This window comes from Pantherophis guttatus, chromosome 2 (assembly GCF_059756535.1).
Source record: "Pantherophis guttatus breed Tessera chromosome 2, ASM5975653v1, whole genome shotgun sequence".
Classification (NCBI taxonomy): Eukaryota; Metazoa; Chordata; class Lepidosauria; order Squamata; family Colubridae; genus Pantherophis; species Pantherophis guttatus.
This window is the reverse complement of record NC_142064.1, coordinates 247,806,536-247,830,284: the sequence shown is the minus strand read 5'-3', so window position 1 is coordinate 247,830,284 and position 23,749 is coordinate 247,806,536. Positions and strand designations below refer to the sequence as shown.

Sequence of the window (23,749 nt, the reverse complement as noted above, 5' to 3'; positions counted from 1 at the left end):
GCAACTTCTATATTCTATTCAGCATTTTCGAGCACGAATGGAAGATAGACGGGAAAATCTACAACAGGGAGAAAAATGAGTCACAAATGAAGGTGAACCAGGATTCTGATCCTGGGGGGAAAAAGGGGGGGGAGTGATAATAGTTTAATGAAAGAACCTTGAATATCTTGCCTTCTGGAAAGCTGAAAATAAATTAACTGGTAGGAAGTCTTTAGGCTGCCAAAGAAATAACAGGAACTTTGAGATTTCTAATAGTAAGACAAACTGGTAGGAAGTCTTTAGGCTGCCAAAGAAATAACAGGAACTTTGAGATTTCTAATAGTAAGACATGTTTTCAATAAACTAAACAAGTTGCTACAACTTACAAAAAGGATTAAAAGAATCAGCCGAACAACCTGACCTCACTTTGAAGAAATCCACTACCTATTCTGCTCTATGGGTGATCGTACAGTATGCAAATAAGCGATCACTTTCACAAAACAAAGAGTTGCATGAAATTAACACGATGGTCTCATGCTTGGATTCTTCAATAGCCGTCTTTAATCCTCCTGCAGCGCAGGCCGGAGAGATCGCCTCGCTATGCGTGAAACAATGCTGTGGACAAGCATGTGCAAATCCAGCCCGATGTGTGGTTGCTTACAAAAGGTATGTGAGAGAGAAAGATATAACTCAGAACGACTAGAGGTCGGCAAAATAGTAAATCTAATATATAAGGCATGAAAGAATAGATCGTACAACTAGATTTTCCACGCGTACTTTTGGAACGCATTGGCCGCAGCGGGCTATGCGGCCATTTACCCTGAGATAAACCAGTTTCCTACGTAACAGATTTCATCAAGCCTTTGAGTAAACACGCTCAGCGTCGAAAATACGCTCCAGCTGCTCGGTACTGGCGGACCCAGGCAGGGAGGGACACTCTCTCTCTCTCTCTCTTCAACAAAGGCCTTGCAAGACTCGGGGCGCCAAGCGCAATCGGCACCCTTGCCTCTGAGGCTCGCCGCTACCCAGCCTCTCCAGCCAGTTTTCCCCGCTCCTCCTTTCGCTCGTCCCTCAGGCCGGAGCGAGCAAGGCTCCGAGAGGCTAGGTCTGAGGAGGAGGAGGAGGAGGAGGAGAAGGCGGCGCCGGGGAGGAGCCAGACACGCAGGCGGATTCAGGCTCGGTTGTGCTCGCACCCACCGGCCTCTCTTGCTCCCGAACAGCGGCGGAGAGAGAACGGGAGCGAGCGAGCGCGCGCGGGAAGAGACGGATGGAGCTCGCGGAACGCCACAATCCCCCGGTGCGTAAAGCCAGCGGGGCTTAAGATGGCGCGGGAAGCCCGGAGCGCTGCCTTAGCGCGGGGATGGGGTGGTGGTGGTGGTGGTTGGGCGCTTTAGGGGAAGGGGCGAGAGAGAGCCCCGCGCTTTTGGAGTGGGGGGGGTGGAAGGGCCAGACAGGAGAGGGATGTGCAGCCTGGGCGCACAGGGCTCCCTTTTGGAGACCAAGGGAAGGGGAGGTCGGAGCTCCCGGGCTCTTCGCGGGGAGGGCGAGGGGGGATTGAAACGGGGTGGTGGTGCTGTCCGTCCCTGAGCTCCTCTCGAGGAGAGGGAGGCGGGCTGGCTTTCTTTTCTTTTGCGGGAGGGTTAACTTGGAGCGTGGGAATGCGGACGGCGTATGAAAGGGCGAAGAGGGAGTTCGGCAACCTTGGATGCTGCTGCTGCTGCCGCCGCCTGCTAATTCCCCACCGCCTCTCGCCCTCCTCCTTTCCCCCATAGTGTGGTCGCTTGTCGGGGGACTTTCTTCTCCCTCCCCCTCTTGAGGAACGTGTGTGAACCCTTCGTGGCGTGTGACTTTCGTACCTGTCACCAAAGCGGGATCCTAAACTTGCTTTTCAAGAAATAAAAGTGGCTTGAGCAAGCGCGGTTTAGGAGAAAGGAAGCCATCCGGCGGGTGCCCTCCAGATGCGTGGGGGCTTGCCCCTCGCATCGCAGCCATCTGCCGCGGCGAGGAAGAGTCAGCGATGTACAGTAATTCCCCCCCCCCCCTTTGGGGACTAGGTAGGGCTAGCAAGAGTATGTGTCTTAGAAAGTTTAAACTTTAAAAAAAATAATAATAAAGGAGGGCGTTTGGGAAAAAAAAGTGGGTCGATTGCCTTGAAATAACAGGATTGCCTGGAGGTTTGGGAGCTGGGGAGGTGAGGTGGAAGGAAAGGATGCATCCTCAAGGAGTTAGAATCCGTGGTGTGCGCCCGCGAGACATCTCAAGAATGTATAAGCAGGGAAAAATGGGCAGAAGAAAAGTGTGCGGTTTTTCTTTGCAAATCCAACTGCACAGGCTTCCTCTGTAAGGGTCCTCTGGTGCATTCCTTTTAAAGTCACAAGCTAGCAGAGTATTATTGCACTAAGTAGTTTTGAAGATAAAAGAATAGGAATTTTTAATCTGTTGCTTGTCAGTGGTGTTTTCCGGTCAGAATATTTATTGCACTGCAGAAAATCCATTTAACATTCAAGTGCAGCAGTCTTCACTTAACATTTCACTTTCTCTTCTGCACTGATTGTACAATCCTGAATGTATACACCAATCTAAACTAGGCTTTTGTCATACAGGATTTCAGTAGGCTAATACAGTCAAGTTATTTTAAAAAATGATCTAGCTTCATTTTTATTTGTTTTATAGGAATAAAGCCTAAATCTGACCAGAGCTAGTCTGGTTGCTTTGTACATCAAAATAGAAGTTCATGTTGTGCAGTAAGTACTGATAGGAGAAGAATCCTGATGCTTGGCTCAGATGGCAGCTCCTGTTGTGATGATATAATGTTTAATAGTAATTAATAAATAAGCAGCGAGTTGTTTGTCCTGATGATTGACCTGAGTCAACAGGTTTTGTTTATCTCAATCTGCCTAATGACAGGTTCAGACATCTCAGCAAGAGGATCAGTAGATGTTGCAAATTGATGGATAAATTTGGAAGCTTTCATAGGTGTTGGATGACCAGAGTTCAGAATCAGAGACATTAAACTAATTAAGGTAATTCTATCTAGAATGCAGCAACTTAGCATAAATTGTATATTTTAATGGTCTAGTAGTTTTCATATCATTCTCATAATTTTGACTTGGAAGCTTTAGTCCATTTACGACTGTCTTACGGCATTTGAAAGAGTGATCAATTTATTATTGTAATTTCTTTGTTGTGAACTGCCCAATAAATTGAGAATCGGGAGTCATACAAGTTTATGTGATGTTAGAGGAATGATAAATGATAGACAGAAGGAAGTGAAATGTAGAAATTATTAATAGTGGCCATTCACAGAAGTTTTTTTAGGTGTGATACAGATATTCTCACATTGACGGCTGTTTATTTCACAGTTTATTCATTTATCCCTCCCTACCAGCCATGTCCATGCATGTTCCTTGTTCAGCATATTCTATGTATCCATCATACAAATTGTGTAAAAATATATATCATAAAAATAACAGCCGTGTCCCTCAAATTGTTTGAATTTAAAGTACATAAATTGAGGCTAAAATTGGAAGATTTCCCTGAGGCTCATGCATGGCTAACTTAGAATTTCAAGCAAGTTCTGATGTCTGGGCTTAATGCTCTGTTAGACAGTTAATAGTGACCTGCCAGTTAGAATATTGTTGAAGGTTTATAAACCCCTTTTCAATCAATGAGTTTTAATTCATAATACAGTTACGAATAAAAGATTTTGTGGGTTTGTGAGATTCCATAAGTGATTGCTGCATATTCTACCTATCCAGGACAACTCTTTGGTGTAGTATTGCTAAGGCAGAAATAGTAACACATCCTGAATTACAGTGTTGAATAGCTATTAGCAATAGATATACTGCAGTTTTCAGTTCTTTCTCTTGGTTTTCCTTTCCTCTTTTCAAAAACCAACCATCTATAGCTATTGATCAGCTAATAGATAGGTTGTCTGAAAATCTGTGATGGGTAGCACAAATCTACAAAGGATTTTTTTCAAGCTAACGTAAGGAGGAATTGATATATTCACAAATAATTACATTGAGTATATCTAATTATTTTAAATGTACATGATCAAAAATAAAATTTAGGTTTTGTTTTGGTCTTCCTTGCTCTGTCAATAATTTGGAGTGGTTTTGGTTTTTTGGTTTTTTACCTTAGGGGTGATAGTATATTAAGCTAAGGAAAACTCTCACCCCCACCTCCAAAAGCCGGACTTCTGTGGTATACCTAGAGTAGCTGATTTTCTGCTAATGACAATGGATAGTGGTGAATATAGCTGGATGAACAGTAACATTGCTCATTTAGTAATATTAAATATACCCGTCTCATTTCTTGCACCTATTGAAAAACAATTGTGTTACCTCAAACTATAAATCTTGATATTTTTCCACAGGGATTTTATTAATTTGAAACATTGTTGTGCTGCTTGTCAGCCAGAAAAAAATTCCCGTGAGGCTATATGCTAGGAAAGACTTCACTAAGGAAAGAGTAGGAACATTGGGGGAAACTGATAATATGTAATTTATTTATTAAACTTACATGCTGTCCTTTTCACTCTGCAAAGTGACTCTGGGTGACTTACAATTTAAATCATATATTTCATGCTTAATTTTAAGGAACCTAAAAACTTAGTGTAACCACAAATGTATTCTAAAAGACAATTTAAATAAACAGCAGTTAAAAGTAGGTTGCCCTTGAAAGAAAAACTGCTGGAAAAAGAGGTTTTAAAGACGGAGATATTAAAAGGAAATTGGAAACAATTCTATTGAGGTGAAAAAATAACAGGAGAAGAAGCCAATGTAGTTACACGAAAAGCTTGGTGAAAACAAAAAGCTGTAAGAACAAATATAGGAAATGAAAAGAGGTTTAGGTCGCACAGAATCATAAAGACTCTAGAACTGTGAAATTGTTATCAAGACAAATAATAATGTGAACTGAGGTTAGGGAAGGAGACTAATAGAAAGGGCTTATTTTGAAATGTTCACATTAAAAGAGAAAAAGAATTCATATATTGCCAATATACTGATACAACTGAGTGCAATTGCACAGTGAGTACAACAAAATAGTACAAGTAGTGACAAAAAGGCAGAGCTAGATAGCTGTTATTTTGGCTTAGTTATTTCCTAACAAAAAAGTATGTCTTCACCAGAAAATCTGAAGAGCTGAATGAAAAGGCAGATTTGATGCTTTGAAAAGGATAACAACATGGCTTGGGAATGCCTTTTTGTTCTGAATGAATTGAATCTGCAATACAAAGGTATTAGCTGCTGATATGAATAAAATCAAATAAACAGATTCCAGGTTGATTGATTATTTGATTTGGAAGGTACCTGGAAATTGTACTTATGAAAAAGATGTTTGACTTAAGAGTTGATTGTGCACTGAATATGAACCAGCAGAATGATAGGGCTATAAAAAATGCAAACATAATTTTTGCACTATAATCTGCTTTGATTAAATATCTATTTCAAATATTGCTTCTTATAAGAAGGATTCAGAGCAGGCAGCCAGGATGATCAGGGGACTAGAAACCAAGACTTACGAAGAAAGACAGAATGTTTGGTATGTTGGTATCAACATTTTTTGCCTTCAGAAGTTGCGAATGCTCCAACATTGGAAGTTTTAAAGAAGATGTTGGATAACCATTTGTCTGAAGTGGTGTAGGGTTTTCTGCCTAGGCGGGGGGGGGGGTTGGACTAGAAGACCTCCAAGGTCCCTTCCAACTCTGTTATTCTATTCTATTTAACTCCGAGAAAAGATGATCCTGGATGTTTCAACATGCATGCTTTAAAAACATCATGAAAAAAAAAGAGGTCAAGATCAGATCTTTTTCTGGAATAGTGGATTTAAGCTACAGGAAAGCAGAATGTAACTGAACGGTAGATGCAATTTTCCAACAGTGGTGAGATGACTTTCATTGGCTGAGTTCAGGGAAAAGCTAAACAACCATCTATTTGGAATGCCAGCACTGAACAGGAAGCTGGCGGCAATGTAAATAATTCCTTTCAACCCTGTGACTTTAGAGAGACTGACTCAACTTTGTTGTGTCTGGGTAAGAAACACCTTGAAGGGATTCCCACAGCCAAATGCTATCCAGATCAGTCATTGGTCCTGTGTGGTTGAATGTTACCTGAGCATGTTTTTGGAGAATAGGTCAGAAGGAAGGGCTGAGGATTAAAGCAGTGAACTGGCCAGTGGAAATCAGAGAGAAGCTATTTCTTCAAGACTATGAACAAACTGTTTTTGTTATTCTGAGTCTTGTTTACACATGTATGCCCTACAGTAACCCTTCCTTTCCTGGCCTTTCATCTTGTTGTACTCAATCTATCCTTCTACTGTACAGGTACTTCCTGTGTTAGATAAATAATGGGGGTTTTTTGCTGTCCATTTGTGCTTCATAGATGGAAGGCATGTCAACAAAATCTTGCTATTTCATACCCTCCATGGCCCCAGTGGATTTATAGATAGTCTAAACTATGTTGCTGTAATCACATGCAAGGTAGAAATAGTAGAATGTAACCAAAGTCTTTTGAATCCTGAACATTTACATTTCTTGCTTGCAGTTGGAAAGGAGTAATATATTTTATTGTGAAGCAAGTTTATTATGAAGAACGAGGGTCACATTCCAAAATGTGGAAATGGCCACAAAATCTGATTTCATTTCATTTACAAAACAAGGGTTGCTTAACTGTTACGGCATAGCTGGAACCTGCAACTACAAATTTTTGCTTCAGAGTAGATTCTGCTGCATCAGAATAAAGCTTGGATTGGACTTCTCCATCACTCCAGGTCAGGGAACATTTGTGCCTGTCAATTGGAGTCGGTGGCTAGCTGTTGCATTTATACATCTGTGAATGTTAATTCTGCCTAGGGAGTGCTCAAACAGCAAAGCACAGAACAGGAAGTCTGATCAATCAGCACATAGGACGCACACCTTCTCACTATTTGCAGTTGGTATTTGGGAAGTATGTCCATCGGTCCATCTGCAGCCATCTGCGATGTACAGTTATCCATCGCATTGATGGATAAAGGGTTTTTTCACAATGTAAGTATGTGGTGATGTGGTGAAGTATGGTTGTCGGCAACTCTAAATCAAGCTTAAGGCCAATTTACCGTGTAATTCTATATCTTTTAAAAAATGTTGCTTAGCGTCAAGGATTCTTGCACAAGACTGTAAGAAAGGATAGGCTTTTGTATTTGGGCACAGTTGAGGTCATTGATCAGCCAGTTCTCTTGGACCGGTTGTCCCCTGAGGGAGCAGCCTGGTCACTGAATAGGCTTGGGAGCCCATGGTATGTATTTGTGCTTGGTTTCCTGATGATGAAATACTTGTTAAAGTTGTAGGTATGGCTCTTTTATCAATACACTCAAGTGCTTTTTCTCTTTGCTCCCCTTCATTAGTACTTCTTTAGATAAGCAATAAGTATAACATAAGGCTAGAAAAAAGTAGCTGGTTTCTATAATCTGAATTGTGATCTTCCAAGACAGTATTCACATATTGGAGCTGATCTGATGCATTATGATTGGGAGCTGATAGAACATATCAGTGATGAAATCTAAATTTTTTTACTACTGGTTCTGTGGGCATGGTTTGGTGGGCGTGGTGTGGCTTGGTGGGCGTGGCAGGGGAAGGATACTGCAAAATCTCAATTCCCACCCCACTCCAGAGGAAGGATACTGCAAAATCCCCATTCCCTCCACTCCTGGGAGAAGGATATTGCAAAATCCCCATTCCCACCTCTCTATGAGGCCAACCAGAGGTGGTATTTGCCGGTTCTCCGAACTGCTCAAAATTTCCGCTACTGGTTCTCCAGAACCTGTCAGAACCTGCTGGATTTCACCCCTGGAATATATCCAGTAGTCTGTTTTAATGATATGGACTAAACGGTTAAAGAGATAGTGTTTCTTTTCCACCACTTCCCTTTCCATTTAGCAACACAAAATATTCTACATGTAGTGCCACGGTAAAATTCTGTCATTAATGATGTAACAACGCCCTGAGGTCATTGAGGGGATAGGCATAGTTTGCAGAAGTGCAGGATATAGTATAAATGTGCTCCTCTCTTGCGTTACTCTGTTCCTTCTTTCTATATCACTACAGGTAGTCCTCAACCTACAAGCCCAATTGAGCCCAAAATTTATGTTGTTAAATGAGAAATTTGTTGAGTATTGCCTCATTTTACAACTTTTCTTGCCACATTTGTTAAGTGAATCACTGAAATTGTTAAATTAGTAACATAGTTGTTAAGTGACTCTGGCTTCCCCATTGACTTTGCTTGTCAGAAAGTCATAAAAGATGATCACATGACCTCAGGACCCTGCATCCGTCATAAATATGAACCAGTTGTCAAGCATCCAAATGTAAATCATGTGACCGTGGGGATGCTGCAACGGTCATAAGTGTGAAATATGGTCAGTGCCGTTGTAACTTTGAATGGTCACTAAACAAACTGTTGTAAGTCGAGGACTACCTGTATTGTAACTTAAGGTTTTGGTGGTATACCTTTGGTGGTGGAACACTGTTGCTGGTAGAATCATGTATTTTGTTGTTGTATGCCTGGACAGATTTGTCAGTGTGCCTTTCAAATCTTACAGTCTGCAAGCCTAACAAAACTTCTGCCAAGTTCTAGGATCCCTCAGGTAGTGAATCTCTATGGTTTTGCTAGTTAGCATTCTTTGCCTAAAATCAGCAAGATCTGGATAATCCGAGAGAAGGAGATCAAGGAGTAAGCTGTGATTTACTTCTCCCATTTGTGGTCTAGTAGATGAAAAATGCCATGGTATGCCCATTCAAAGTCATCAGAATACTTCCTCTGTACTATTATTATATTTTGTGATTCCTCTTGCTTCGAGAAGCTCTTTAAAAATACCTCTCCTCCTCCACCGCCTCTTATATTTTTCTCTTTTCTTCCTTCCCTCTGCCAAATTCTGTTTTGTAAGGGAAGAAATTCAGCAGAAATAGCACTGTACTTCTCCTTGAAGCTAGGACACATGCTCCATCTGTTAAATATATAAAACATTTCAGTGCCAGAGGCAGGAAGCTTGGTATAATGGGATGTAATTGTCAGTCTGGGAACAGCCTGACAGCACTGAGTTGTGTAATGAAAGTTTCAGCCTCTTGTTAGGTAAATTCTTTTATAACAGACCTTTTGAACTTTTGGATTTTGTCAAGAATAAAAAGTGTCCAGTTTTCAGAAAGTCAAAATGCTTTCAGTGTCCTAGATGGGTAGAAAATTTGCCCATTGGTGGCAAAATGGGAAGAACCATGCGCCTTGTGCATAGTTTGCCAACCCATATTCCATTTCAGGGATCTCTGGCTAAAAGGAACTTGGTTAAAAATATGGAGAACATCTTGCCTGAGATAAATCAGTGGTCTGAATTTACATTGTGTAATAAACCATGGCTTTATGGTGTTGCCTGATTCAGAAATCATCTTACGAGCATGACGGCCACAGAATATTGAAACCAAAAAAACCCACATTATGTCTTAGCAATGTGAAAATACAGATGTAGTAATTCTTGCTTATTTCCCTCAAGGTCATTTCACTGATCCTTTACAAGTAATGAAAGAAACATTTTTATTTGTTTGGCCCTAACCTTGGAAGTACGAATTCATTCTTAACCTAAAATCACATATGTTTTGTTTAGAATTGTCCAAAAATATTCTTGGGATTTTTTAAAATATTTTTTAAAATAAATTTTTAGGGGATGCCAATAAGGACCTAAATATTTGGTATTCAGTATACTATTAGTAATGCTAAACTACATCATTGGGTTTTTTTTTAAAAAAAACTCCATCATCAGAGTCATGTTTATCAAAACCTGCTCAGTCATGTTGAATTACCACAAGGTATAGATCCTGACAAACTAATAAATGAAATGAATATGGATAAATATGCTATGTTTTTGTCCTACTCTGGCTAAATGATAAAATTTAGCTAGCCTAGTGCCACATTGTTGAATATTACCATTGCATTTTGAAAATTCTTTTGATTTTCCACCCATCTTGTTATGATCAAAAATTAGGGAAGAAAAGCTTTTATTGTTTGAAAAGATGGGGAGAGATGACCTATCTTCATTGGGTTTTTAAAAACCTTTTTGGTCACCTGTCTAGAAATGGTTAGTATTTGTTAGACTAGCTAATAGAGGCACATCTTCCCTGGCTTAATTTGTAAACATTATTCCTCTGAGTAATAAAATGTTGGATATTCTGCCTTTTCCAAGAGAGTTTTGTCTTTAGGTACCTCATGAAAATAGCAAGAAGTCTTTTTTACCCAAGGCAACTTTCAGTAAATAAGAGAGGTAAGATACGTATATGTATATTTTGCTTGCAGGCTTCCCTATTTTGCTGTCTCTAGGTGGCTATAAAATACCTCAAAACCGTCATACATATAAACATAAAAATCTACAAATCAGTATCAACACCATACCAGTATCATGTGGTAGCTATCTTAGCTTCAACGAAGGGATAAAGAATTTATCTGGATCCTAACTTGGAAAAAAATATATAATTTTCCTTATTATTATAAATAATAATAATAATCAGAACTGTTGTTATTTTTATGGAATCAGACTTGGCAAGATGCGGGAAACATAGCTAATATCAAATAAATATGCATTTTTGTATTCTCAGGTACCTGGTACAAACAATTTACTTTGTGGTGTGTTGTTCATATTATCTTGTCCTATATATACTGTTCTTGTACTTCTATTCCGGGGACTGATTCTGCATTTTTTTCACATTTTCATTTTAAGATGGTTATTATGTAGAAATATAAACCTTTCAGTAATTCTTTATTGAAAGCTGCAGGGAAAAAAAATCAGGTTTCAACAATGCCCTTCCAATATGCAGCTTTATCATTTCCAGATTAAAATTGTTGATCAGAATCAGCAGCCCTGCTGTATTTTCTTGTACAAGATACACTACCTGGTGCTTTTTTAGCTTTATACTGCATTTTAAAACTAGCTATCTTCATAGTTCTGGAAATCTACTTTAATCAATAAGGCTGGATATATGTGTTTTGTGTGGGGCTGAGCAAATGTGTCCATTTGTAAAAGGGTTATGAAGCGCTTGCTTCAACCAATTGCTTTAATAAATTATGCATTCTGATGCTGCACAACAGTGTTGTGATCAAAAGCTATCTCCTCTGCCACAGAGGAGACAGGAAGATGTAAATCTTTTTTATTTCCCCCCAAAGTTGTTGTTTATTCATCAATTTAAGGCCTTCAGGGATATTAAAGGTAATGGAAATTGGTCAGTGAATTTAAATAGATTGATCAGACTGCTCTATGTAGGGAAGGAGAGTACATGGGATGTCAGTGGCCATCCCGTCCCATACAATGAAACATCAGTGAAATTCTATGATAGTTTCCAGGAGGATTTTTTTCAAAAAAAAAAAATATTGTTGCTTGTGGTAATCTTTCTCATGAATATGTAGTAGGTTTCTCAGTTTTGAAAGAGAATGAAGGCTACTAGCAGCTTCTACCAAAGCTCCCATTTGTTTCCCCTTATGTATTGATCAGTGGTGGGTTTCAAATTTTTTTACTACCGGTTCTGTGGGCGTGGCTTGGGGGCCATGGCATACCTTGGTAGGCGGGGTTTGGTGGGTGGGGCAGCGGAAGGATACTGTAAAATCTCCATTCCCACCCCACTCCAGGGGAAGGATACTATAAAATCTCCATTCCCTCTCCAATCCAGGGAAAGGTTACTGCAAAATCCCCATTTCCTCCCGATCAGGTGGGACTTGGGAGGCAGAGACGGGGGCGGGGCCAGTCAGAATTTTTACTAACGGTTCTCCAAACTATTCAAAATTTCCGCTACTGGTTCTCCAGAACTGGTCAGAACCTGCTGAAACCCACCTCTGTTATTGATATAACTGAGTGGATTTTCACATTGTCTATTCATTTATTCTTTCTTTCAAAAAACAGCCTATACTTTAGAAAGCATTTTTGAAGCGTAGGCTTAGTTGATCTTTTCCTGTATATGTTATTGATCAAGTGAACTAACCAACTAGTCAAATCTGGTTGCACCTGAATTTGATTTATTGCCTTGAGAAAAATTAGGTTTTTTACATGTTCAGGCCTCATGAACTTCTTTTGATATTAAAAGCAACGGAGAACTGAGATTAACCTCTGCAGTTGGCAGTGGTTTGTCCAGCCTAGACAACAGATTTGTTTGAAAACATATATACTGAGTCTTGTCTCTGAAAAGCACTTGGTAGTTTATAGCAAATCATAACTTAAAAGGATCCTTCCAAATTATAGCATCGTATGAAACACAAAAACCCAGCAATCAAAATATTTGGAATATTAAAAAGAGCTAGGTTAAAATGGTAAGTTATAATTATGTTTAATTCCTTCTTATATAAATAATGTTAGTTTTGGAAGATTATTGAGGCTGAGTTCCCTTCAGATTTAAGCAAGAATGGCTCCTTTATATATATATCTTATCACGCTTTCTAAGAGGGTAAAATAGGCGAAGTGACCTAACTAGATTCTAAATTCCTAATGCTTATAAATAAATTGATTGAAATTAACAGTTGGGGCACACTGAGAGGGAAGAGTATAATTTGTAAATAAGCAGTTTCTTAAATGCTTTATTTTACTTTTATGAGCTTTTTAAACTACCATGTTTCCCCGAAAATAAGACCGGGTCTTATTTTCTTTTGACCCCCCAAAAAACGGCTAGGGTTTTTTTTCAGGAGGGTCTTATTTTTTTACCCCCATGTTCCAATATGAGGTGGGAGGGGCGAGCAGCCCCTTGCGCCAACTTCCCGAAGGGTCGCAACAGGCCATCCCACCATCCACAGAACAGCTGCCTCGTGGGTGCTGCTCAGGCTGCCGTCTTCAGCAAAGGTGATAATTTCCCCCCGCCCCACCTGCAGATCATCCTTTCAAAGAGGAGTTTCACCATGACGAAGAGGCGGCTGGCAGCAGTGTTTGTGTCGGGTTGGACTTTCTCCTGCCTGTCTTCCTTTTTTCAATCTATGGTGCCCCACGCAGAGCCAATAAGAGAGCTGAGTGCCCGCCAGGGCCTGGAGAGTGCCGGGCTCAGCATAGCTGTAAGCCCAATGTGCGCAGCCCGGTGCTGCCGCTCCCGTGCGGAGTTTAGGGGAGAGAAACAATCCAGGGTCTCTGCTGCTTCTACTTTCCTGCCAAAAGCAGAAGCAGCAGAGACCCTGGTCTTCCTTCCTTCCTTCCTTCCTTCCTTCCTTCCTTCCTTCCTTCCTTCCTTCCTTCCTTCCTTCCTTCCTCACTTCCTCCTTCCCTCCCTCCTTTCTTTCCTTCCTTCCTTCCTTCCTTATTCCTTCCCTCCCTCCCTTCCTCCCTTCCTTTCTTTCTCTCCTCCTTTATTGCGCAATGGCACAACAACCATTGTAGCACAAGGTTTGACACCGGCACAGCCACAAGCGGCAGGATGCTCGAGTTGCGAACAACCCGGGGATTTGGGGATCTAACTATGGATCAACTGTAGTTTCGAAATATATTTCAATAAGGCACATGTGAGGAAACTGAGAAGTATCACCTTGGTAAGATCTGCATCCTTCAGAAAAGATTAATTGGTAATGTACTTAAATGACCTAAAACACATTTTAGGCAGTATCAAAGATATGGGATGTTGCAAATGTATCATACTGTGAGTAGACAATATCTAGAAATAGGTCACCATTTTCAGATCTGGTTTAGCGGCTCTCTATTCTCTCTTTTTTCCTTTATCCTCACACTTTTTCTGTGAAGGCACATTTAACTACATTTTTCAATATAGGAAACTTGTATTTTGGGGTATAATGAGATTTTTTTATTAAAAAAAAGATGAGAATGACACTGCTGTTTCTAACTAAGCATTAAGCTTTCATTGATCTTTTGCTACATATTGCAGAGGAGTCTTCATATTCTGCTGTGGGCGTGGGTCACCATTTAGGGTGATTTATAATAATTCCCCATTGTAAGAGGCAAAGAATGATATATGTGAACTGCTGTTTTTGCTAATGCAGTGCAATGAAAGGCAGCTCATTACATTGTACTAGCCATGGTTTTCCATAATAATGGCCAATTCCCAGCTTGCTGTTTATTGAAGAGCAAAAATTTTAGCTTTGGAGAAGAAAGTAACACCATCCAGAGCTGTAGATTGGGAAATTAAAAAGTATTCTGGGGGAAGATAGGAATGAACCATTTCCATTGAGTATTGTTGCCAAGAAAAATATACAGACCATATTATAACCAGGAATTGAACTCTACTTGAGAGGGACTTCAGTCTTGCCCATACAATATCTGACTTAAACTTGAGTGAAAAATAAAAGTTGTAGTGAAAAATATGGGGCATGGTGTTTAGAGAAATTAGAGCACTTTTGAATCTAAATTTAGATATGTCACCGAGAATTGCATTATTGTTGCTGGTGGAACAACGGGATATAAATGAAACAAAAAAAGAAATGATTGTAAATTTGATAATGGCAGCTAGATTAGTGATGGCTAAATACTGGGGACGAAATTGGGATATTCAAAGAAATGAATGGTAAAATGAAATTTGGAACATGGCAACAAATGATAAATTAACAACAGAAATTAAATTTAAAAGGATGATTAAAATAAACAATTATAATGAAATATAGGGGGATTTTATAAAATCAGTGTTGGTGGAAGGCAAAGGGAATAAACCTACTCAAGAATATATGCTGTTTTGGAGGGGATATAGGCACAATTAGAATATATTGTATATTTTTTAGCTGTTATAGAAGAAGAAATGTAAGGGGGAAAAATGGTCTCCGGGGGTGGGGGTGCACTGTATTATTTGTATTCTTTTCTTTTATTTTTTGTATTTAGATGTGTATGTATATGTTCATATTGTTTGCATTACTTGTATTTAAAATAATTTTTTAAAAAAATAAAAGTTGTAGTTATTTTTCATATCAAAATCTTCTGCTCATCTCTAATATGTTAGGCAGGAATAACAGAGTTGGTACTAGCATTCTTATTCCTAGAATATTTCTTGAGGGTAGGAGTTTTGAAAAATCTGAATTGTTTTGAAAACTGCATCTGTATTTGTTTCTAGAAGAGTAACTCTATTAACCTTTTCCAGTAAAAACAACAAAAAATGTTTTAGATTTAAAAGATATTATTATTGCAAAATCTTCTTGTGGACTTTGGACTGAAATCCATAAAAATGTACTTGATAATATAATGCTTTAGTAATTTGGGTGCTGTGTTTTTTTATCTGGATTAGAACATTGTTAAAATACATGCTGAAATAATTTGTTTTATTGTTAAAAAATCAGACTGAAAACTCATGCATGGTCCATGTTAAAATCTTTCTGTCTTTCCATTTCTCAAACCAGTTTTCATATTCCCTGAGAGGGTGTATAAGGTTCAGAGTAGTCAGGATGCAGAAGGGATACTATCTAGGGTGGATAAAAATCAATGATTTTTTTAAAAAAATAAAAAAAATCAGATTTTTAAAATTTAAATTGGATTTTTTTTATTTAAATTGGATTTCTTTGATTTTTATTGAATTTATTTTAATAAAAAACTAGGGGTAAAAATCTATTGTAAGATAGTTTTCTATTTAAGATACATGAATAATTTAGTTTATTCAGCATGAAATGGAGCTTAGTTATGTAGCACAAGGCTGTATATTCTGCAACACTAGGATTATCGGTGAGTCAACAGCGGGTCAAAGGGATAGCAGAGATGACAGTTGCTCTTTAAAAATTATGATTTAAATCGAGTTGATTTAAATCAAGTCTTTTTACTAGTGATTTAAATCATGATTTAAATCGACTCGATTTAAATCAAATCCACCCTGATATTATCACATTTGATTTAATTTGTGTTTCTTTGTAGCTAGCATCCAAGATAGAGAGTACTTGCTTTTTATGTTTATTGTAAGTACTCCTAATGTGCAATGCTTTCTCTCTCCCCCACCCCACCCCTCGCCATCCTCCCCCAAACAGGGTAAGAGTAAGTGGTGAATTCTACATCTTTTCAAACACACCAAGTAAATCCAGATTTGTGTAGACTGTATATTGGAACAGATGGATAATGGAGACTGGGGATATATAGTAAGTATTTCTATTGTTCAATAACATACATTTTTCAGAATATAAAAAAATTCTCATACAAAGTAGTGCTGTTTTCACAAATAGTTATTTTAATCTCAAAGCTACGTTTAAAATATCAAAGACTTCATAGACCTACAACAAATTTGCTAAGCTAATTAGAAGGAGAATTCAGGGACCATGTTTATCCTAATTGGAAAGCCCTTTTTATGTATTGGATGAAGTCAGATTATTTTGAAATGGTTAATCTGAGAGCACCCAGACTCTGCTCAGTTTATATATAAAATATTCTCGTCTCTCCCCTATGAATGGTCTTCCTCAGTTTTGGATCCTCCATCAGAGGCCTGGGAGTTTGTGGGGTTTAGCACAGTATTTTTGTTGTTCCTAGCTCTGCCATTACCAAACATTTGAGAACCAGTTTGGTCTCAGTGGCTAAGACGCTGAGCTTGTCAATCAAAAGGTCGGCAATTCAGCGGTTCGAATCCCTAATGCCACGTAATGGGTTGAGCTCCCGTTACTTGTCCCAGCTTCTGCCAACCTAGCAGTTCGAAAGCACATAAAAAATGCAAGTAGAAAAATAGGGACCTTTGGTGGGAAGGTAACAGCGTTCCGTGCGCCTTTGGCCTTTAGTCATGGCGGCCACATGACCACGGAGATGTCTTCGGACAGCGCTGGCTCTTCGGCTTTGAAATGGAGATGAGCACCGCCCCCTAGAGTCAAGAACGACTAGCACATATGCGCGAGGGGAACCCTTACCCTTACCCTTACCTTGGTCTCGAGGTTAAGTCACCAGGCTAAAAAGCAGAAGAGCATGAGTTTAAGTCCCACCTTAGCCATGAAAGTCAGCTGGGACTTTCAGCCAGTCACTCTATCTCAGCCCACTTCACCTCATAGGGTGGTAGTTATGGAGAAAATAGGAGGAGGAAGGGATGTTGGAAATGTTTGCTGCCTTGACTTTTTTGTAAAAATAATAAAAGACAGGATACAAATAAACAAATTAACTTCTAATTCACGAGAAGAATTGAAATGGTGCGTGTGAGCACATGCACATATGTAGAAGGTAAGGAGAGGAATAACAAGCGATGCTTAAATAGTGAAGGTAACAAAAATTAAACAACAATTAGCTGAAATGGAGGTTGTTTAGGAAGAGGAGAAATTTCATGCAACTGTTTTTTTCAGCAAGCCTAACGTAGTGATCCTATTTTCAATTAATCTCTGCCTGCTAGAATGGCTGTTGCGTGGTGAAACCTCATTCAGTAAAGCTTATATTGGAGAATTTCCCAGTATCCTTCTTGGATGTTCTAGTTAATTCAAGTGAACATCTCTAGTTTCACAGCACTGTATTCCAAAAAATTTCTGTGTACTTTGGATTCTGCCCCATGCCCTCAAAACATTCCTATTCCAGCAGGCCGGCCTGGCCTAACCTCTCTTTTAAACTGTTTTTAAATTTTTTAAATTTTAAATTTGTCTTATAAATTTGGGATGTTTTAAATTTTGTTCTAAATTGTTTAATTGTTTAAATTGTTCAATAAATTGGCCAATTTATTTAATTGCATTTTAATGGTTTTTTAACATTTGTATTATATGTATTTTATCTTTTGGCTGTTCACCGCCCTGAGTCCTTCGGGAGTAGGGCGGTATACAAATTCAATTAATAATAATAATAATAATAATAATAATAATAATAATAATAATAATAATAATAATAATAATATTCTTTCTGCATGATTTTTTTTTCACTGAAGCAGTAACAAACTACTTTCCAATTGTGTTTTAAATAATCATTGCTACTTCAATTATTTCCTCCAATAAACAAGGAAATGTTGCAAATTGGTTACCTTTTCTAGAGCCTATATGTCATATTTGAAAGAGCCTTACATGCCAGAAGCAGTTTATACCTTCTCTGATGCAGATTTGAGAATCACTGTTTTTCAGTGGTATAATTTTTCTAATAAATTGAGGGCTTTATTTTTATTATTTAGAATAGAATAACAATGGAAAGGACTTGGAGGTCTTCTAGTCCAACCCCCTGCTTAGGCAGGAAACCCTATACTATTTCAGAAAAATGGTTATTTGACTCTTCTGAAAACTCCATTCAAATCTGATACATTGGTCCTTCCACATTGCATTCTTTTAAATATATTATTCAATTGGGTTGTTGTTGTCAGTTATTAGCTATCCTGGAATTCAACCAACAAGGTCTGTAGGGCAGGGATGGGTTCTACTAACCTTTACTACTGGTTTGTAGCGGGGCCACACGCACGCTCTTCTGCGCAAGCGCAGAAGCTTCTGTGGATGTGCAGAAGCGTTTTGATGACATCAGGGTCGGTGGGCGGAGCCTCCCGCTGGTTTTACTACCAGTTCTAAAGAACCGGTGCGAACTGGGGGCAACCCACCACTGCTGTAGGGGAAGTTAAAGGATACAGGGATACCACTTTAAATTGTGATCTGTTGGATTTGCTTAGCCTTTTAGATATCTGAAAGGAGGTGAATTAGAAGGTTAAACCTGTTTCCCATTCCAGAGTTCAAGAGATGGAATAATGGGTTAAAATTACAGGAAGGCAATTTCCAGGTAAATGTTTGAAAAATATTTCCTAACAATAACATTAGTTCAGTCTGATAAGAGGTTATTTTTGGATATGAAGATGAATTATGGTGATTTATTGAATACAGGTAATCCTCAATATATGACTACAATTGAGCCCAAAATTTATGTTGTTAAGTGAGAAATTTGCTAAGTGAATCACTGCAGTTCTTAAATTAGTAACATAGTTGTTAAATTAATCTGGTTTCCCCATTGACTTGGTTTGTTAGAAGGTCACAAAAGAGGATCACATGACTCTGGGACACTGCAACTGTCATAAATGTGAGTCAGTTGTCAAGCATCCAAATGTAAATCACGTGACCATGGGGATGCTGCAATCGTCAAAGTGTGAAAAATGGTCATGTCTCTTTTTTCAGACATGATTTGCCGTTGTAAATTTGAATGGTAACTAAATGAACTGTTGTAAATCAAGGACTACCTGTATTTAAAACCAGGTAACTTGTGCTCATATGAGTGTAAAAGTGTTCTGAAACTTACTTTTTCTTCCCTAAGATGACTGAGCCGATCACTCTAAATGTGGGTGGACACTTGTATACGACATCGCTTACAACTCTCACGAGATATCCTGATTCGATGTTGGGGGCCATGTTCAGGGGCGATTTCCCGACTGCCAGAGATTCTCAGGGCAATTACTTCATTGACCGAGATGGGCCTCTTTTCCGGTACATTCTCAACTTTTTACGAACCTCAGAGCTAACTTTACCTTTGGATTTTAAGGAATTCGATCTGCTTCGGAAAGAGGCAGATTTTTACCAGATTGAACCCTTAATACAATGTCTGAATGAACCTAAACCTTTGTATTCGGTGGATACTTTTGAAGAGGTAGTAGAGTTGTCTAGTACACGCAAACTATCAAAGTACTCCAACCCGGTGGCAGTGATCATCACACAGCTAACCATCACAACCAAGGTCCACTCATTGCTGGAAGGCATTTCCAACTATTTCACCAAGTGGAATAAGCATATGATGGACACCAGGGACTGCCAAGTTTCTTTCACATTTGGGCCCTGCGATTACCACCAAGAAGTCTCCCTCAGAGTCCACCTGATGGAGTATATAACAAAGCAAGGCTTCACCATCCGAAACACGAGGGTCCACCACATGAGTGAACGAGCCAATGAAAACACCGTTGAGCACAACTGGACTTTCTGCAGGCTGGCGCGGAAAACGGATGATTAATTTTCTGTTCGTTCTCTTGTTTTTAATTTTCAAGAAGATGACCCAGCGTCCTCAGGACAATGTATTAGGAATGGGTCTAGCTTTGCCTAAAACAGTATTGGAGGCTTTCTGTTCTTATTTTGCTATGAATATTTATTATTGGTTTTTAAAGACCGCAGAGTGGACATGTGCTGGACTCTTCTGTCTTTTGTCTTGTGAGAAACGTATGCATGTGGTTGCTCTAATATTATGACTTTTTAAAAACAAAGGATAAACAAGAGGGCATCCTTTTTTTAAAAAAATGGCAGATGATCACATTGTAACATTTTTGTTTTGTTACGGTCATTGGCCACAATATAGAATGATAAAAACCAGCCTCCAGGTTTAAACTGTGTTTAATCCATCTCCTTATTATTACAACATCTGGGAACAAGAGTTAAAGAGTTAAATAAGGAGTTAAAGTTGGAGAAATTCCTTCTGGATTGTCCCCAGAAATGGCTACGGTGCTTTTGGAAATGAAATATTACCATCATGTAATCTACCCTTGTTTTTCCTTAATCGGTGAGCAAACAGTATTATAACAATTTAGTTACCAGTAAACCTCCATTGCTTTTATTTTCCAAAATGCAGCATTTTGCAGTTATTGCAACTGTTCCTTTCTATGCATTATAAATCAAGCAACCAAATATTATATCTGCAGCTATGAAAGTACATTTAGAAGTATTTATATTGGATTCTGAATGCAAATCCATCCTGTGGTAGAAGTCCTTATTTTTTAATGCCATGTGCAATATTATTTCCAAATGTAATGCTTTTCAACAAAACGCTAATAAAACACAGTCTGGAAATTATATTTGCAAGCTGTTTGTTCCTACCTATTTTCCTATTTATTTGTTTTATACTCTAGGACATGTAAGAACAGCAAAGGAAAAAACATTTAAAATAGGGACAGAACTTAAAATTATTGGCTAGGCTTTTCAAAGCATTTGTAAATGGAAAGTAGGTTGGACAATGCAAATGACATTTTCTTAGAATAGGAACCAATATGCCGTACCTCCTGTTCTGCTCTCTGCCCCATCTGATAATTAAATGAGAAGTTGGCATGCTATACAAAGCCCTATTCTCTGGTGAAGCGTTTGTTCCCTAGCGGGGCCTTTGGCCTCATGTAAGGCGTTCTTAGAAAATGAAGTGGGTTGGAGAGCAGGGAGCAGAAACTTGGTTGCAGAAGCAACTTAAGTATTTTGGTTCTGATAAATTTCATTTTTGCCTATGCCGTTTAGAGCAATTTTTTCATGAATAAGTATCTTTCCATGGCAATCTTTTGTTGACAATCTCCCCAACATGATCTCAAAATTCCAAGGATCCGTTCAGATACAGAAAGATTATTCTTTCCAGTATAGAATCCGAATACTTGGTCCATTTGTTCCCAAGAGCTCTTTAAAATTTCTAGTGGTTTACTTTTGCTTATGAACCCTGGATTATACTTTTAGAACTAACCTTGATGTATATTTAAACAACTTGGTGATTTTTTTCATAGTTTATAGTCAGAAAGCAAAAACTATGGAGACTGAAATCTTTCTCGTCTTCGTGGCCATATAGCATTTAGCAATAGCACTTAGACTTATATACCACTTCATAGTGCTTTACAGCCCTCTCTAAGCGGTTTACAGAGTCAGCATATTGCCCCCAACAATCGGAGTCCTCATTTTACCAACCTTGGAAGGATGGAAGGCTGAGTCAACCTTGAGCCTGGTGAGATTCGATCTGCCAAACTGCTGGCAGCCGGTGATCAGCAGAAGTAGCTTGCAGTATTGGACTCTAACCACTGCACCACTGCGGCTCATTGATATAGAGAAGATGAATAAATAAACTCAAGGTTTTCCTTGAGTTTATCATGACTCATATATAATGCTAAACCATAGTTTAATATGTTCAAATGTAGCCAGTAAGTCTGTATGCATGTACTTTTCATATGGATTAGATTTCATAGTCATGTTGTTTGCAATTTGGAACAGAAAAAGGCTACTGCTGACCTGCATTCTTAGGGAATTAATCCATGTAGCTGTTAGTCCAAGCCTTTCTTATATATTTCCAAAGCTTTTACTAACTTACCTAAATGTTTCTGGTTTGAATACATAATTTTGAATCCTGGAACAATATTTTGACAAATATTGTACAGAGCAGTGCAGAAATTGCTTTAAAATACATTTAAGAGCATGCTATTTTAAGAGATGCGCACTCGAGTTTATGTGTTTCTTAAGCATGCTGATTTCAGGCTATTTAAATGATGCACCAGATCGTGACAGATTGCCATGAAAAGTTTGCTTAATTTATTTTACAGAGCTTATAGGCTATTTTGATCACAGGGCATTGGGTAGTGGCTGGAGACCCATAAATGTACCAAATTCAGACTAGCCTGGGACAATCTTGAGAGGCAAATAGGAAGAGTGCATAAGGGCAGCTGCCATGCAGAAAAGCGAACCTCAGATTCTCTGAATGCCAGCAATTATACCCACTTCACCTTGGTAAGTCAAAAAGGTGATGCTGAAACTGCTCAGACTACATCCGCTGTGTTCAATTCCCACCCGCAAATTGCAAGAGACACTTTATTGGTAGTGGAAATAGAGAGATAGAGGATGACCTATCACAACTTACTATTTCAGGCCTACACCATTAATGTTTTGAAACAGGAAACTAAAGCATCAGGTATCGCGGTATAACCTAACCATGCTATGTGCCATTGCCAGCATTGCATAAGGAACAAAGCAAGAGCTTTCTCGTTTCAGGAGAAACACGTTTCTCCTGAAAGAGGTGGCATCCATTCCAACATGATCCCTAACCACAAATCAATACAAAACAAAAGAGATGCATCATGCATAATGTAATTGACTGTTGCAGTGCGCTGTATACGGGGCTTTCCTTAAAAAGCCTCCCGAACCTGTCAGTCAGCCCAAAATGCAGTGGCCTGCATGGTTTTGTGTGAGTCCAAATTTGCATTTGTGTCACTTCTGCAGGTAGTCCTCGACAATCATTTGTTTAGCGACTGTTTGAAGTTATAACAACACTGAAAAAAGTGACTTGTGACTAATACTCACACTTACGACTATCACAGCATCACCACAGATACTGTATGTGATCAAAATTTGGATACTTGGCAGTGGGAATGAATTTCTGACAGCTGTACTGTCCTAAGATCATGTGATCACCAGTCGCCAGCCAGCTTCTGACAAGCAGTGTCGATGGGCGGAAGCCAGATTAGTTTAATGATCACATGACTCACTTAGCAATTGTAGTGATTCAGTTAACAACTGGTAAAAAAAAGTTCATAAAATCAGGTATGACTCATTTAACAACTTGTTTAAACAACAAATTTGAGGACTACCTCTAAAATTAGTTTAAATACATAAATGCATAGGTGCATGCATACATACATACTTATTTACATATAGTAGTTAAATTGGAGACGTCATACATTTTTGGGATGGGATCTATTCTTAGAAATTTTTATGTAGAGAAGAAACCTAAGTTTAAATATTAATCAGATGCAAACCCTTAGCATTTGCTGTATTAAATTGGTCCCTGCGTTATATTCTGGTATATATGTAGTTTAATTTGCATCAGAAAACATAATTTAGTATTTTTAATAAGATGAAATTCATAATGAATCTGGGCAAATAGTATCCTGTTTCCCCTAAAATAAGACATCCCCTGATAATAAGCCCAATTGGACTTTTGAGTGCATGGCAATAAGGCCAAGCGCTTATTTCAGGGTTCAAAAAAATATAAGACAGGGTCTTATTTTTGGGGTAACATGGTAATGTTTTGTACCAATTAAGCAACTCATTTTGAATTTGCAACTTGGTATATAACTCTCAATATTATTGGATTTGAAAGAAATTGCAATTTTAATAAGATTTTTATAAGCATTGAAATTTGCAATGAAAAATAATGCTTTGGTTTTTGTTGT

At 38.6% G+C, this 23,749-nt stretch overlaps 1 protein-coding gene across 4 annotated transcripts; it reads left to right on the top strand.

Moving 5' to 3' along the window:
• Positions 1-872: 872 nt before the first annotated feature.
• KCTD6 (potassium channel tetramerization domain containing 6) lies at positions 873-20,633 on the top strand. 4 transcript variants are annotated; one of them, XM_087883754.1, is made up of 5 exons: positions 873-1,276; positions 2,887-3,002; positions 15,915-16,022; positions 18,485-18,591; positions 19,117-20,633. In XM_087883754.1, the coding sequence occupies exon 5, from the start codon at positions 19,117-19,119 to the stop codon at positions 19,801-19,803; it is 687 nt and encodes a 228-aa protein (XP_087739880.1). In that variant the 5' UTR covers positions 873-1,276; positions 2,887-3,002; positions 15,915-16,022; positions 18,485-18,591; the 3' UTR covers positions 19,804-20,633. The 4 variants fall into 4 exon arrangements, with proteins under 4 accessions (XP_087739880.1, XP_034264667.1, XP_034264666.1 ...); XM_034408776.2 differs by lacking the exon at positions 18,485-18,591; XM_034408777.3 differs by lacking the exons at positions 873-1,276; positions 18,485-18,591 and adding an exon at positions 1,292-2,033.
• The last annotated feature ends 3,116 nt before the right edge of the window (positions 20,634-23,749 follow it).